The 16,904-nt window shown below is 32.9% G+C and overlaps 1 protein-coding gene across 3 annotated transcripts in view; it reads right to left on the bottom strand.

The window, feature by feature from the left end:
• Positions 1-16,904, bottom strand: part of CCSER1 (coiled-coil serine rich protein 1) — a 1,120,696-nt gene that overhangs the window by 222,426 nt on the left and 881,366 nt on the right. Inside the window, exon 11 of one of the 3 annotated variants that reach the window (XM_074323500.2) lies at positions 8,596-8,641. The exons of the other annotated variants lie outside the window; for them this stretch is intronic. Coding sequence (XP_074179601.2) covers positions 8,596-8,641 — 46 coding nt within the window. The remainder of the gene's footprint in view (positions 1-8,595; positions 8,642-16,904) is intronic. 3 annotated transcript variants of the gene reach the window in all.

Raw genomic sequence — 16,904 nt, 5'->3', positions numbered from 1 at the left:
TAGCTTACATTTTTATTTGATTCATTCTTACAACTCCATATCTTGGCTGAAATTGCACATCTGTTATCACATGTTGTCAAACTTCTCACTGGGAGCATTTAAAACATTGATTATGGTTATTCTAATTCCCCCTTCTGATATTTCTAACATCTGTATGATATCTGAATCTGATTCTGTAGATTCTTTTGTCTCTTGGCAGGGTGTTGTTTCTCTTCCTTTTCTCATAACTCAGAATTTTTGTGGAAAGTCAGTCATCTTGTGTAGGACAAGGACATTAGAGACTTAGATAAATCAATTGTGTGCTTCAAAATGAGTAAAGCCATGAATATGGCTTTAGGAAGACTGGGTCAATCTAGGCAGAACAGAACTGGGTTTGTTATTGTTGCTATGGTTACCCATAGTTTCAATTTTTCCTAACTATACTTTGTGTATAGGGAAGGGAATGATTTGCCGGATAATTTTTCTAAATGTATTTTCTACAATTGGCTTTGCATGTGCTACAGAGAGTGTTTCTCTCCACACTCTTGTAACATTCCTATCCATATTCCACTATTATTTATAATTCAGTGCTTGTTAATCTGTGGTGCAGAGAGGCAGGCATTCTCTGCTCCTCCGATTTCGCCTAAATCTTGAGCAGGCAATGTGTCCCTGAGTATCACAGCTGTGGCCTGCTCAGTGCTCTGACCTTCTCTTCTCCCTAATAGTTCTGGGCCTATCATGTATCCCTGTTCCTATCCTAGGAATAAGGGATCTTTTTGTTTCCTTCCCCCAGCTGCAATGGGTTTTCACCAGTGTTGCTTTTCCCCCCTGTATTTTAGGCTTCTGTTCTATATGGATAATAGGAAGAAGAATTCAGGTGGAGTCTGTGCCTTTCCTATAGCCACTGCTATCTCTTCTGAGCATTTGTCAATATTTTTTATGTGAGTATCCAGTACGGTCTATAGAGAAGAGCCAATAAGTGGGTGAAAATTCTCACTATAGTGATATTCTCTTGCAAGCCCTCATCTGACACTTAGAAATTTGTTAACCAGAGTTTAACAGAATCTTACTGCGATCTGACTGCCTGCTGTATCTGGTCTCTCCTTGCAAGGTACCTATCTTTTCACTTCCACCTCAGGTTAGTTGGTTGTCCTGTGACTTCACTCTTCTAAGGGTTCAATAAAAGCTGTGAATTTACATTTTTCTCCAGGTTTTCTATTGTTATTGTAATGTTCTTTCCAGTTTTCTAAATCCTTGTACAAACTAGAACATCTACATACGGTTTTAACATATTTTCATTATCTAAATATATTTGGTAGCCTAGAATGATAATCACTTATTTTCTGTACATCAAAGGAAATATCATTTATATTTTCTTTTTATTGGAACTATGCATAGCTTTTGCATTTTAGTTGCTTGAAATTGTAAGCTCAAACAGATGTAAAACCATTACGTTGGTCTCAAAAGAAAGACAATATTGAGAATTTTCCTTCCGTAGGACTGTAACATGGATTACATTTTTCTTTTGTACCTTTTTTCACTTTGTAGCAATCTCTTGTAGAAGCTTGTCTTTTGCTAGTGGTATATTGACGTTTTCATCGTGCCAATTTAAAGCTTTTCCTTGTTATTATCTTTCAAGGCATTGCCTCTCTTTCAAGGCATCGAACTTCCTCAATACCAGATATATACATACATTTAACTGTGAACTTACAGGCACAATGCATCTGTCCTGTTCCCTAAGAATGCAGAGCCACATAAGAATTGCTTTACTCATAGAAGGTTTAAAGCAACCCCACCGGACATGGCTCCTGAAGGTGTCTTTCAAAAACATGATCAAAAAGTTCTGTTAGTCCTCACTAATGTTGCAGCCTGTTCCTTTATTGTCTCTAAATTCAGAAAAGAATGATGAAAAGTAAAATCAAAGTTAGATCTAAAATAGGATGACAAATAATGAAAGGATATCATGTGGAATAATAGAGACAGGAAAGAAAGGGAAATGACAACAAATAAACGAATAAACCAAGATGGAAAGAGAATAAATTACAAGGCAGAGTGGAAAAACAAACAAACAAAAAAATAGTTTGAAAAACCTGTTCTTCCCAAGACAGCCTGGCATCTTAAAACTATTCCTTCTGACTTTGAGATGGATATTATTATAAATAAATACTTTGATCTCCTTTCTTTCTTCTTGAATTTGTTGTTTTTTATCACTTGCTAATTAAAACTGCTATTTAGCGCTAAAAAGAAGGAACGAAACTTGATTGAAAATGAGGGGAGGGGAGTTAAAGCGAACGAGAAGAAAACATACTTTGGAAAATAGCATAAAAATTTATTTTATAAATTGAATAACAAAAGATTGCCATTTCATAGAATATTTTTATATTTTCAAGGGTGGGTTGAAGTACAATTTGAAAAATGCTATGGAAACATTTAATCTTTTAATCACATGTAGCAAAAATAATTTCCCTTTATTTTTAGGATAATTCTTTCAACTATTTATTTATGAAACAATAAAAATTGGATGTTTCTATGTTATGTCCTTCATTTTAAATATATAATTTCAGTTCTATTTGTGTTATAAAGGTAACTGCTATCTCACTCTGAACAGGCAGTATTACCATGTGTAGTCATTTCACATAGGTTGATGTTAAATCATGTGGAGAACAACTCAGCTAAATTAGGTACAGGCATACCTTGTTTTATTGTAATTCTCTTTATTACACTTCTAAATATTGCATTTTTTACAAAAATTGAAGTTTTCTCGGCAACCCTGTGTCAAGACTATCAGCACCATTTTTTCCAATAGCATTTGCTCACTTTTTGTCTGTGTCATATTTTGGTACTTTTTGCAATGTTTAAACTTTTTAATTATTATTTTATTTGTTATTTGTTTATTTGTTAAAATAACTATTATTATTTTATTTGTTATCTGTGATCTTTGACATTACTATTGTAATTGTTTTGGGGTGCCACAAACCGTACCCAATAAGACAGTGTTGTTTTTTGTTTTGTTTTTTTTCTCAGTAGAATCCACGAATTTGCTGTCAGCAATGAGAAGGCTCTTTTTTTCTTTTCATCCGTCTTCCACTCTTCCATCCTCTTTGGGAACCATCAGCTCATTCTCTGTATCAATGAGTTTGTTTCTGTATTTCCTTTTTCTTTTCTTTTTTTTTTAGATTCCACATATAAGTGAAATCATACAGTGTTTATCTTTTTCTGTTTGATTTATTTAACTTATCATAATACCCTGAGGTCCATCCATGTTTCAGAAATGGCAAGATTTCATTCTTTTTCTATTGCTGACTAATGTATGATTGTATGGAAAATTCCACCTCTTCTTTATCTGTTAATCTACCAATAGACATCTAGGTTGCTTCCTTTCACATCTATTCTAATGTAGCACTGAACACAGGGATTCTTATATCTTTCAAATTAGTTTTTTTTTTTCTTTTTTTTTTCTACTATATACCCAGAAGTGGTATTGATGGGTTATATGGCAGCTCTACTTTTAATTTTTTGAGGAACCTCCATGCTGTTTTCCATCATGGCTGCACCAATTTACATTACTAGCCACAGTGTACGAGGGTTCCCTTTTCTCCACATCCTCACCATCACTGTTGTTGTTGATTTTTTTGATGATAGCCATTCTGACTGGTATGAGGTGGCATTCTGGTTTTTATTTGGATTTCCCTGATGATTAATGACATGCAGCATCTTTCATATGTCTGTTGGCCATCTGTACATCTCTTTGGAGAAAGATCTATTCAGGTCCTCTGGACATTTTTAAATTGAACTGTTTAGTTTTTTTTTTGTTGTTGTTGTTAAGTTGTTCTTATAAGTTCCTTATATATTTTGGATGTTAGCCCCTTATCATATCTATTATTTGCAAATATCTTCTCCCCTTCAATAGGTTTCCTAAGACTGCAGTCTTAATCTATAAATGCTGTGTGTGTTCTAATTGCTCTACAAATCGGTCACTCCTCCATCTCTCTCCCTCTCCTCTGGCCTCCCCATTCCCTGAGAAACAACAATATTGAAATTAGGGCAATTAATTACCTTACAATGGCATCTAAGTTTTCAGGTGAAAGGAAAAGTCATATTTCTCTCACTTTAAGTAAAAAGAAAGTGATTAAACATAGTGGGGAAAACATGTCGTGCAGCTTCCCACCTTTCACTAAACCATTAGTGGAGTTGTGAATACAAAGGAAAAGTTCCTGAAGGAAATTAAAAGTGATACTTCAGTGAATACACAAATGATAAGAAGGCCAAAAGATGAATTGCTGACAAGGAGAAAGTTTTAGTGGCCTAGACAGAAGATTAAACCAGTATTCTCTTAAGCAAACACCATTCCCTTAAGCAAAACCCTAATCTAGAGCAAGACTTTAACTCTCTTCAATTCTATGAAGTCTGAGAGAGGTGAAGAAGCTGCAGAAGAAAATTTGCAACCAGCAGAGGTTGGTCATCTCTAAAACATAAAAGTGGAAGGTGAAGCAATTCGTGTGGATGTAGAGCTGTAGGAAGTTAGCCAGAAGATCTATAAAGATCATTAATGAAGGTGGCTACACTAAACAGATTTTCAATATAGATGAAATAGCCTTATATTGGAAGAAGATGCTGACTAGGACTTTCACAGCTACTAGTTATAAAAGAAGTCAATGCCTGGCTTCAAAGCTTCAGAGAGGCTGACTCTCTTGCATTTGGGCAAAGTAAACTGAAAATCTTCTGGAAAAGAGTCACCATTGTATGTACCATTAAGAACATTTATGATTCATGGCAGGAGATCAAGATACCAACACTAACAGGAGTTTGGAAAACATTGCTTCTTATGGATGAGCAAAGAAAGTAGCTTCTTGAGATGGAATCTACTCCTGGTGAAAATGCTGCAAAGATTGTTGAAACGACAACAAAGGATTTAGAATATTACATGAACTTAGTTGATAAAGCACCAGCAGGATTTGAGAGGATTGACTTTAATTTTGAAAGACGTTCTACTATAGTTAAAATGCTATCAAACAGCATCACATGCTACAGAAAAATCATTGGTGAAAGGAAGAGTTCATACATGTGAAAAACTTCATTGTTGTGTTATTGTAAGAAATTGCCACTGTCACCCCAGCTTTCAGCAATCAATGCCCTGTTCAGTCAGCAGCCATCCACATCAAGGCAAGACCCAACACCAGCAAAAAGATTGTGACTGGTTGAAGGCTCAGAGGATAGTTAGCATTTTTTAGCAATAAATATTTTTTAATTAAAATATATACATTATTTTTTAGACATAAGCTATTGCACACTTAATAGGCTACACTATAGTGTAAATATAACTTTTATATGTACTGGGAAACCAAAAAATGTATTACTTGCTTTATTGAGATAATCACTTTATTACGGTGGTCTGGAACTAAATCAGCAATATCTTCGAGGTATGCTTATAATTACATTTGAATAGACTACTTATAAATATCTGATGCTTCTTTTTGTCATAAATTGGGAAATAATGAAGCCATATTATGAAATATGAGAAGAAAGAATCTACATTTAATTATTGTAACCAAATCATTTTTTAACCATCGCATGCATTTTGAAATATGATGTTCATAATTTTTCCAGGGAAAGTATATTTATGGTTATCATATTTTTGAATTAGTTTAATACATTTTAGAATATTGTTTTGAAAAACCTAACAAGGCACATATCTGTTAGAAACACATGATTCTGTAATTTGGAACTCTTAAAGTGGTTAGCATAGTCACAAAATGTAAGACAACAACCAATGCAAAGTCAGTTCTTATATTTTGAAGTGGGGGATAGTATTTCATGGGTTAAATGTTTGCAAAATTTTATTCAAGCATTATACATCCCAATTCATACAAATTTAGAGTTGGTCTTACCAGCATGTGAGAGCTTCACTTACTGAAAATAATTTTAATTATTAAGACATAAATCAGTAGAAAATTAAGACGCCAACATCATTTGAATAGATGATACATCCTTTTAGCACTTACATAAAATATGTACTTTTAGCATTTGAGTACTTTTCAAGACTCCTCTATCCCCATGTTAATTAATCATTCTGCAAACATTTCTCTGAAAGTGTTAAAATATCACCCGAGACTAAAGTATGTTCAATTTAACTTTGATCAAGTATTAGTAACAAAGAGTCGTATTTGAGTCAACCTGTAGATTAAAATCCACATAGGTGGATAGATGAATCCTCTAATTGCAGATTCATAACCTTTCTAATTACCTCACCATGTAAGCAATTTCTATTTGCTGCTAGATTCTCTTTTGGATTATATCAAAAAAATCTGTTAAACTGGACATATTTTTAAAATAAAGCAATTTTCATAAAATTATGAAGTTGTTAATATTGAATACAAAGAAGGAGAAGAAGAAGGAGGAGGAGGAGGAGGAGGAGGAGGAGGAGGAGGAGAAGAAGAAGAAGAAAACCTTGGTTGTAATCTTACGAAAGTATTAATCATTGCTTCTGACAGTCATAAATATAAAATACTAGAATCAGGAATCAACTTAAGATATCTAGATGGGCATTGATTTTAGGAAATAGGGTAGAAATGGAGATAGTTTATATTAATATTCTGGTGTTTGTATGTAGAATAAAACATTCACTCTTTCAATCTCATTATTTTGATAAGCACTACAATTATGAATACTTAAGGATTCTCAACTAATACGTAATTCAGAGATCCTAAGACTTGCACTTGACCAGAAGAAAATATGATAAATGGCATGCCAATGTCACGTATTATAAGCTTACTATTTCCAAGTCCACATGTTTTGGAGGGTAATATCCATTTTATGGTCTCATATGTTGAGGTACAGGATACATTTCCATTTTCAATCCTCATGTTTAGAAAAACGATCCATCATTTCTTCCTTTCTGTTTTTAGTGAATTAACTCTCATTTAACCTGAATAATAATCTGAAATCTCAAATATTCACTATAATTTTCATATTATGCACTTTGATTTTGTGAAAGTGAAATAAGTTTAATCCATATTGAAGATCATACTTTCATATCCTTTATGTTTCCATTCATGATTTCAGGGCACATATAATGAATTCACATTTCCAAAATGTTCATGTTACAATATCTTCTCTATCTCTGTAACAATAGATATTCTTCTATCTTTAATGTAATATAACTAAAATACACAACAGTAACTTTTTACTTTAAAAAGAAGCAAATAAAAATTATTTGTTATCTCATTGAAGTTCTTGCTGTCATTTTCAATTTTTATCAATTAATACTGCATTAATACACACATAAATGGAACCACACCTATACTGGAAAGTAAGGTGATTGAAAAATAGATAAAAGTAAGTAACAGTAAGGGACAATTTGAGCCCTCTTGGTGATTATATGACTTTAGGGAGATAGTTAATATATCTAAACTCATCTTCTAGTCATATTTGCAGTTCTTTCTGCCACAACTTAATTCATAAGAATCTAAACCTTCAACAATTGTTTCATGAAAAACAAGACAGTACAGCATATATTTTTGTTTTTTGTTTGGGCAGCTTTATAATGGTGTTAAGTGCTGCATTTTTTTTTTAATAGATCCACAGATCCTTCTTAGTGAATGTCACCAAATCTTACGTTTCTTCTGCCAATAGTGAAGAAAAACATTATGCAAACGGGACTGTACCTTTGAATCACCTTTAAAATCATATTAAGATGAATCTATTTGGCATTTATTGCTAGGCACAACATTTAGAATCATGTGGTGTACTGCTGTAGCAATCTATAATGGAAGTAAACAACCATGATTTTCTGATGGATGCTGGTGTGGGAAAAGAGAAAAGACATGGATGGAATGGGAAATGCAAATAGCTTGTTCTCAAAGTCTGATGGCACTTTGGCGATTCTACATATTAAATTTACATATACATCTCTCATGGACAAAAAGTTCATGTTAAAGCAGACAAGCTGTCACAGAAATTTCCTGAGCTAAAAGGCAAGTGTCTGACTCTCTGTAGAGGTGCATATATTTATAATACAGCTGAGTAAGGTAGTAAAATCTGAGATTTCTATCTAAAAATGTGTAGATTATTTTCATATTTTTGCATATTATGACGTAGAAATAAACTAAGGTTGTTAGAAAGTCAAGTTTGGCTTAAATTCACTAGAAGGAAGTTTCTTTTAATGGAGTTTTCCTTTTCCAGGAAATAGGTTTTATTAACTGTGGCTAAAACACAGCTGCATATCATATAATAACCCTTCTGAATAAGTATGTAACAGAAGTTAGGATTTAGGAAAGCTTACTGATATGGTTGACAGAGCTGGTACCCTCATTGTTGCTAAGTGAAAATAAACTTAAATAAGAGCCACTTCTATCTTTGCCCCAGACTTTGAGCCATTATTGAAGCCTCAATACACTCAGCCACATTGCAATGCAGTTTTCTTAAATGGGCCGGATAATGACAAACAGATAAGGAAGAGGCAAAGGGAACCATTTGCTACAAACAGTTTATAGGTAATATACAACGTTGGGGATTGCATATTGACCTTAGGGCATTGGGTCTCAGTCAGCATGCCATGCTACAGTACAGGAACACAAAGTCATGTTTACAACACAGAGCTGAATTTGAGAGACTCACATAATTGCCTGCGAGAAGGTACAGGAGCACTTCCATAAGCTGTGCCCTGAAAATAAAACAAATTTTTTTTTTTTTTTTTTTTTTTTTGGAGCAACTGATCTTTAGTAACAGTAGAAAATCGTAAAGAAATGAACAACGAAACTGAAAAGAAATACAAAACAAATAAAAATGGTTTAAGAAGCTGTTTTTATTAAATGAGGCCTTTAAGTTACTGTATTTGGCAGACATATATTAAAATAATATTTATAGGCAATTAAGAAAAATATGTAATACATCAAAATAAGATAGTAAAATAAAAATTACAGCAAACAATGGAAACATTTAAATTTGACAGAAAGTTTTGCGAAAAGTAGAACACACATGATATTTGTGATGTGGCCTCCTTAAAAAGTAGGTTCCCTTGCACCAATCCCTTAGCTGATGCAAACATTTTCTCTAAGTTCTAAACTAAGCCACATTGCAATGCAGTGTATTAGTAGTTACTCTTGCTTTTTCTACCTGAAACACTATACAAAACAAAAATAATGAGCTCAATAAAAAGGCCTTAATCTGTGCATCAATAAAAGTTAATCACTAAAAAATAGCATAATTAAATGGAAAGAAAAAGTTATTAAATAGAGATATTAGTTGTGTATGACAGGCACCAAAGTTAGAATAACCGCATTCTGAACACTTGCTATGTCTCTCTAGTTGATAAAACTCTTTACAAACATAATTCAAATTGTATATTTTTATTACTGGCACTGATCTCTGTCACAAAATTATACTATTATAAACTCAAGAAGTTTTAAATTTTAGATAAATATAGATTTCTGTGAAAATCAAGTTTATTATAAATATAATCATTTAGAAGTAACAAGAATATTTGAAAAATATTAACTAATCTTTATTGAATATTTAATTTCTAAAGTTGCTATGCTTAGCACATGAAAAGCATTATCTCCCTGAGTTCCCACAACAGTCCCTGAGGTAGTTACAATTTTTTACTTTTATTTTTTTTTTTGGTTCCCATTTTTGATGATGAGAAAACTCTTTAGACTTGATTCAGTTTGGTTTAGAGTCAGTCAAGGAACTATGCACTTTAAGGTTAGTTAATAATTAAAATGAGAGATACACAAAATAATCCCTGTTGCTGTCATTTAATAAATGTATCTGCATGCTAAGGGATGATAAATAAGGCATGCAAATCCCCTGCTTAAATTTTCTTTGTCTAAGAATATGTTTGTATCTCTAAATCTACCTATGAAGAAGCATATTCTTTTGTCTGTGGTCTACTGAGATTTGCCTGGGGTAGGTTTAAATACATTTTGCCCTAGATAGAGGTGTGCGAGGAAATTTATTCCAAAGATTGCAACCTCCACTTAGAAAAAAGCACAGCACTCCAGAAACTTGCTATATAGACTGTTAGCACCAACCCATCAGTCATTCATCCCCAAGTTTTGAACAATGCTAGCCAGAATCTTGAAAACTCTATTATTTTCCACCTTGAGGCCATGGGCAGAAATCAGGGCAGGTCACATCAAAGTACTGCTCCAGTTTTGCGTTTGAGACAAAATAAAGACATATCTGTGTTATTCAGATAGAAAGGAATCCAAGAAAGATCTAGATCAGAGAGATCTGCCTAAATCTCATAGATCTTAAACTAGGATATGCACATACAGGTTTCACGCTAAGCACAAAACCATTATTAACTATGCAAGTTGGTTTTAAAAAAAAATCATCATTATTTGTAACAAGATCATCATTATTTATAGCAAAGATTTATCATTTTTTGAGAAATGTATTGAATTTCTCTTTACTTTTTAGAATTTTTAAGGAGTTACCTCAAGTCCAAGTAACAACAAAACAACAACAAAATTAAACTTTGTCTTTAAAGTTGTATTACTGAAACTGAGAACAGACACTGAAAAGTCACATTAATTTTTCTGTTTATTAGAAAAATATTTCCAAGGATTGCAGTATGTTAGGACCCATCTTTGCTAGATATATAATTCAAGAAAGATGTATATTCAAATTCATTCCTATAATAAATCAGGAACAAACTCAGCACTGGAACAAAATGTAAAATATGGGAAAGTAATATATCATATTGATATGAGGTCTGACAATTAAGTTTGTGAACTCATCCTAGAAAAAGTGCTACTACATACCTCATTGCTGAATTATCACTATGGTCACCCTTGAAGTACTCTCCTTGGGAAGCCATGGACCAACAACTGAGCCTACTCTACTCTTCAAAGCAATTTCGGAACTCTTTTTCTGGAATAGCGATCAGAGCTGTGCTCGTATTAACCTTGATGTACTGAATGTCATCAAAATGTCTTCCTTCCATATTTCCTTTATCTTCAGGTAAAGAAATGAATCATTGGGGGCCAGATCAGATGAGTAGGGAGGGAGTTCCAATAGTTATTTGCTTACTGGCTAAAAACTCTTCCCCTCACCCCCCCACAGACAGAGCCATGTGAGCTGGTGCTTTGATGTGATGCAAGAACCATGAATTGTTGGCAAAAAGTTCACGTCATCTAACTTTTTCATATAGCCATTTCAGCACTTCCAAATAATAAACTTGGCTGACTGTTTGTCCAGTTGGTACAAATTCATAATGAATAATCCCTCTGATATCAAAAAAGATTAAAAACATGGTTGCAACAAGTTCGCAAATGTAATTGTCAGACCTTCGCATACCTTGATTGGAGAAGTTAGTCTCTTAATTTCTCAAACTTCTAATTATGATAATTGAGGGGGAGTGGTCACAATTAGGTAAATCCAGAGTAGTTCAATAGAATTTTGAGGGAGAATATATTTTTATTTTATGGGCTCCAAGCAACTTATTACATGATACGTCCTTCATTCCAATAAGAAACCTGGTGTGTGGTGTATACACACCATCTGGGTTGTCTCCCAGATTACCTTTCTCCCCTCAACATACATATTTCTGCATCAATGAAGTTTCTTTTGATTGTACTTTGTACAGGTGATTCCTGTATATTTGTATTTTTCATTATACCTCTCAGAGTCATTTAACTTAGTTACATGTTTATGCTCAATGGAATTGTTTTTTCTTTTGTTGTTGTTGTTGTTTTTTAAATAGACTTTAGTTTTTAAAGCAATTTTAGATTCACAGCAAAATTGAATGGAAGGTAGAAATTTCCAGTACTCTCTGCTACTCTCACATGCCGAGTCTCTCCCGTTATTAGCGTCCCCCAACACAGTGGTACATTTGTTATCACTGATGAACGAACATTGACACATTATTATCACCCAGAGTCTATAGTGGTATTATGCATTCTGTAGGTTTGGACTGACATTTATCCCTAATATTATAGTGTCATACAGTGTAGTTTCACCTCCCTAGACATTCTCTGTGTTCTCCCTCACCTCTAACCCTTGTCAACCACTAATCTTTTTACTGTCTCATAGTTTTGCCTTTTCCAGGATGTCTTATAGTTGGAATCATACAGTATATAGCATTTTCAGCCTGGCTTCTTTCACTTAGTGATACATATATAGGGTCCATATTTGTATGATTTGATAGCTCATTTCTTTTTAACAATGAATAATATTTCATTTTATGGACATACCACAGTTAATCCGTTTACCTGCTGGAGATCATCTTTGTTCCTTCCATATTTTGAATAAAGCTGCTTTATGCAATTACGTATAAAGCAGTTAAACATCTGTGTACTAGTTTTTCTGTGGACATGAGTTTTTAACTGATTTGGGCAAATAGCAAGGAGGGCAATTGCTGGATTTTACAGTAAGCGTATATTTAATTTTGTAAGAAACAGTTAAACTGCCTTTCAAAGTGGCTATATCCCAATAGAATCTTTTACAAATTAAAATACCATCAAATATCAGTATAAAGAACAAATATGGATAAAGTCATTATTTTTAATAAAATCCCAAATCCAAGACAGCACATTTCCAAAGATTTTATAGACTTTATATGACCGTATAAACTCTGACTTTATAAACTAATACCCCTTGGTATATGTGTATTATTTAAGGACAAAGGAGAGCAAACATTACTAATATTCAAGTAATACTTGGGTTTGGGTAGTAAGATATCAGATATTACCATAAGAAGACTAAGCATTGTTAGAAAAATTTCTGTGCTTGGAAAAACTACATGGCATAAAAAAATTAGAACCATTTAAAAAAATATTTAGGGAGATATGATGACTAAGCCTAGATTCTCCAGTTACCCACATAATTTTATGTCTAATTCATTTTCTCTCTAAAAAGTTGATTAAAAATTCTATCTATAATTTGGATTATAAATTGAAGCAATATGTCCAAATCAAAATATTGAACTCATTCATCCAAGGTTTGGTTCACGCACAAGCCAGTGTTCAATTTAATTGCAGGAGCTTTGTAAATCCCACAGAGAACTACTTAACCCCTGGGCTTTTTTTTTTTTTTTTCACAGTATAGTCCATGGATATCATTATGCTCACTTAACTAATATTTTTACAGTGCTTCATAGCACATCATGCGCTTATTTCACATGTATTGCTTAATATAGACAGAATTCTTTGAAGTGCCAAAATTTTCTGAAGCACATGGTATCTCCATATGACATGATATAATTCCCATTACCACAAATGGGAAAGACAGAGGGAGAAGGAGAAAAATGAATTTCCATAATTTCAAAACCAGGATGTGGCAGTGGCAGGCCTAGAACTTGAGTTCCTTTGGCTCCCACAATCCAGGCGCTGACTTACTCCATGCTGAGACTCCGATCAAGGTGAATATATAGACAGAGCCACACTAAAAGACTATTCTGTGAATTATGTGGATATAGTGATTCTCATTGTAAACCATCTCCATTGTAAATAAGAGGTGAAATAAACATATGATTCTGGAACAGGAAAAAACTATGAAAACTAGAAATCCATAAAAGAAAGGTGATAACTGCCTTTAAAGAGCACATGAAAAAGTGATGAACCTTAAGACCTTCCTACTCCTCTGGAATCATTTAGCTAAAAACAGATTGTAGGCATAGTCCAGAATGGAAAGATAGAAAAAGGAATATACAGTCTGATTGGGGTAAGAGAAAACACTATTTTTACCTGAGAAAAATGCTAAAATAATTTCTCAACTATGATTGAATAAGAATTCAGAACTTATTCCCTGGCCTGAGGCACACACACCAAAAAAGCAAAACAGTGTCAGGCACGGAATGGAAATATGAATATAAGAAAATTCTTAAGTAACCTTTATTCAAAAGCCTTGGGCCAAGTATTTTTCAGAATTCAGAATTATTTGAAATTTACAAAATAACACTCCTAGCTAGGGCTGGAGTAATCAAAGACATTAATATTTCTGCAACAAAAATACGATAACTCCACTGTGATTTAACAAAAAAAATATATAAATAGCTTTTGTCGATGCAGATCTGGTCAGATTTGGTTACCAAATAAATCAAAGAAAAACTTTGGGTTTTCAGGGGACTTTGTTTGCTTGTTTGTTTTTCAGATCTCGGAATTGCACAGAAGTTACAAAACTATAAAATGATTAAAAGTAACATAATTAGAAAGCAAGTGGGTATGAAATTGTTAGAAAATTAGAATTTCAATTGCTTTATCTCAGGTCCTCAAATGTTAAAGTTTAAGAAATAATTGTTCAAGAACACGGATTTAAGACTTTAGCATTTACAGAAGAATGCTCAACTTCTAGAATAATGAAGAATAAAAGGAAAATTTGATCTTGCCCCATTATGATATATACATGGAAATAATAGGATTAAGTTAATATAACCATCATAAATTTTGTAGAATATGATTTTAAGTGATGATATTTCTTATAAATATATCAGTATTCTTATAATCCTTCATGATTTTGGGGAGAATTTCTATTTAAAAATATCAGAGTAATGTTTTAAGTTTATATATACCACTCAGAACTATCTTCAAGGGCTAATTAACAGAGGTGGGTTAAAAGTTCAAGAAATATGTGGATTGTAAAATGTTTGGTGAGTCCCTGAAATTGAAAACTATTCAACTGCATGTTTTAGGTACCAAAATTACACAAGAAGCAGCTTTACTAGTTTTGTGCTTACTTAGATTCTCGTTTTGATATTTACTTTAACTCTTCATTAAAGCAGCCAAATTGAACATATGAAAATGTTATCTCTTTTTAGATCCCTGTTGGATCACAGACCTAGCTACCCAAGGTATGCCCTTGATATACCCCCATGGTTCATATACAGTGATGGAGCTGCTTGCTCATTAATCAAACCAGACAGAGTACAGAATTTGCAAGGCAAAAGTGCCTTTAAACAGACTGCACTTTTTGTAGTCAGTTTATTATCTTTACATGACAAAAAATAGTGACATCCAGGCTGAATATCTACTGTTAGCATTTCAGAACGTAGCATAGTAAATTTAAGACAATAAAGTAAGTAGGATTTGTGTTAAATCTCTTAATTACCAGAAAGAAAAAAATAAATATTTTTTAATGAATAAAAGAAAAAAAATAACAGGGAATTGTGAGATACCTTCCTTTCTTTTCTCAACAACCTGGTGTAAGGAAATGAAAACCAAAAGATAATGATGACTCACATCCTTGCAGCTTCCAAATAATGTTCCTGGATCTAAACATTTCTATTGCTATTAAGGAAAGAACCATAGTGAAAAAGCACTGAGAAAGTTAAATGTATACCTTTTTTTTTTTTACCTACCTCTAACACTGTGTATTTACCACAGGTAGACACACAGTAATAAATTACCATACATATTTTAACAAAAATTTGCAGTACAAATTTTTGTATCATTAATTTTAAAACATTACTAGATTTATCAGAGATAGTGAATGGAGGTATATGAAAACATACAAGTTTTCTTACATGAACTTAGCTTTGTACTCTTTTTTCTTTTCTTGAATTGACTCTTTTGAAAGTTATTTTTCTGCAAGTTTCAATAATGCATTCCCTTGTAGAACTTCAGTAGGAAACACAGGAGATGGGTATGAACTCTGAAGACATACTGACAATATGAAATGCAATATTACCGTAAGAAAACACAAATTCCTCTGCATGCTTTATATCACTTTAACTTATCATAGTAATCACAATTTACTCTATTTCCTGGGGATTCCCAAGGCACAGCCAAAGGCAATCAGTTCCTCCCAGCTAGTCATAAATGTCCTGTGTTTCTTTCATTGCTTAAATATTGCCCTAAGCCCTTTCCTTTTATTACATGTCTTAGAAATGGAGTGAACTATTTCCCAAAAGACACTTATAAAGAAAAAGGTTGACATTTGCAACAATAAGAAGCAGCATGCATGGTGTGTTAATATGAGGTCCTGAAAGATTTGACATGTGTCCTTCTAATGATTTAAGAGTCTTTGTCAGTGTGTTCATTTTTTTCAATAGGAATTAAAATCTTGTAAATGTCAGTACTCTTAACACTACAAAAGTAGGAAAAATAAGTTAGCACTGAGGACAGGCTTTTATTTATTTATTTATTTACTTATTTATTTATTTATTATTATGTAGAGATAGAGACAAACATTCTTTTTAAACTTACTTTTTCTAATTTGCCACAGATATACCAATTATGATAAACTATATGCTTTGTACAGAAAAAGGACAGAGTAGAAAAGGACCCAAACAAGTAATACAAAATAAAAATTTAAGAGATTAATTTAATCATTCTAAAATATACACGTGACACATACTAATATTCATCAAAAATATTAAGTGCTTCCAATGATGACACAATTAAAATAACAGTACTTAACTCTCAGGTTTGCTACAAATTTATATTCACCTACTCCTTTAAATCCATCTATGCCAAATACCATCCATGCTGGCTGTTAAGTAAAATAGAACAATATGTTGATTATGAGATACAGGAAGGGTAGAAGGAGATAATTCTGCAAAGCTCATGTCTTGATTGGCTAAGCTTGAACTTTATCTGAGTAACTGTATATTGAAGATACAGTGATATTTCAGTTAACTGGAAGCAGGCATGCAAAATATTCAGAAGCATGAGAGAAATGTGGACCTGAAAGTAAAATGGTCCATAAGTAGTAAAGAAGATACTGTATCATAGCACTATTTCACAACTAAATACTATAGACTTCCTTAGGCTATAACACATAGTAAAATATATTAACCCAATGCCCTCTCATTTGCAAAATCAGGACCAGCTGATCAAACGCTGGAAAATGTCTATAATACCAAGAATCATTTAAAATGTATTTTGATATGTTAATCTGTTTTAAAACACACAGAAGTCCACTCTTCCATCTGTATTTTAACATAGGTGCAAGGCCTTTCCTTTGAGTGAGGGTCTTTTGCATGT

The sequence above is a fragment of the Rhinolophus sinicus genome, chromosome 1 (assembly GCF_057876585.1).
Source record: "Rhinolophus sinicus isolate RSI-liver-muscle chromosome 1, RSI-T2T, whole genome shotgun sequence".
Taxonomy (NCBI): domain Eukaryota; kingdom Metazoa; phylum Chordata; class Mammalia; order Chiroptera; family Rhinolophidae; genus Rhinolophus; species Rhinolophus sinicus.
This window is presented reverse-complemented; position numbering and strand designations above follow the sequence as displayed.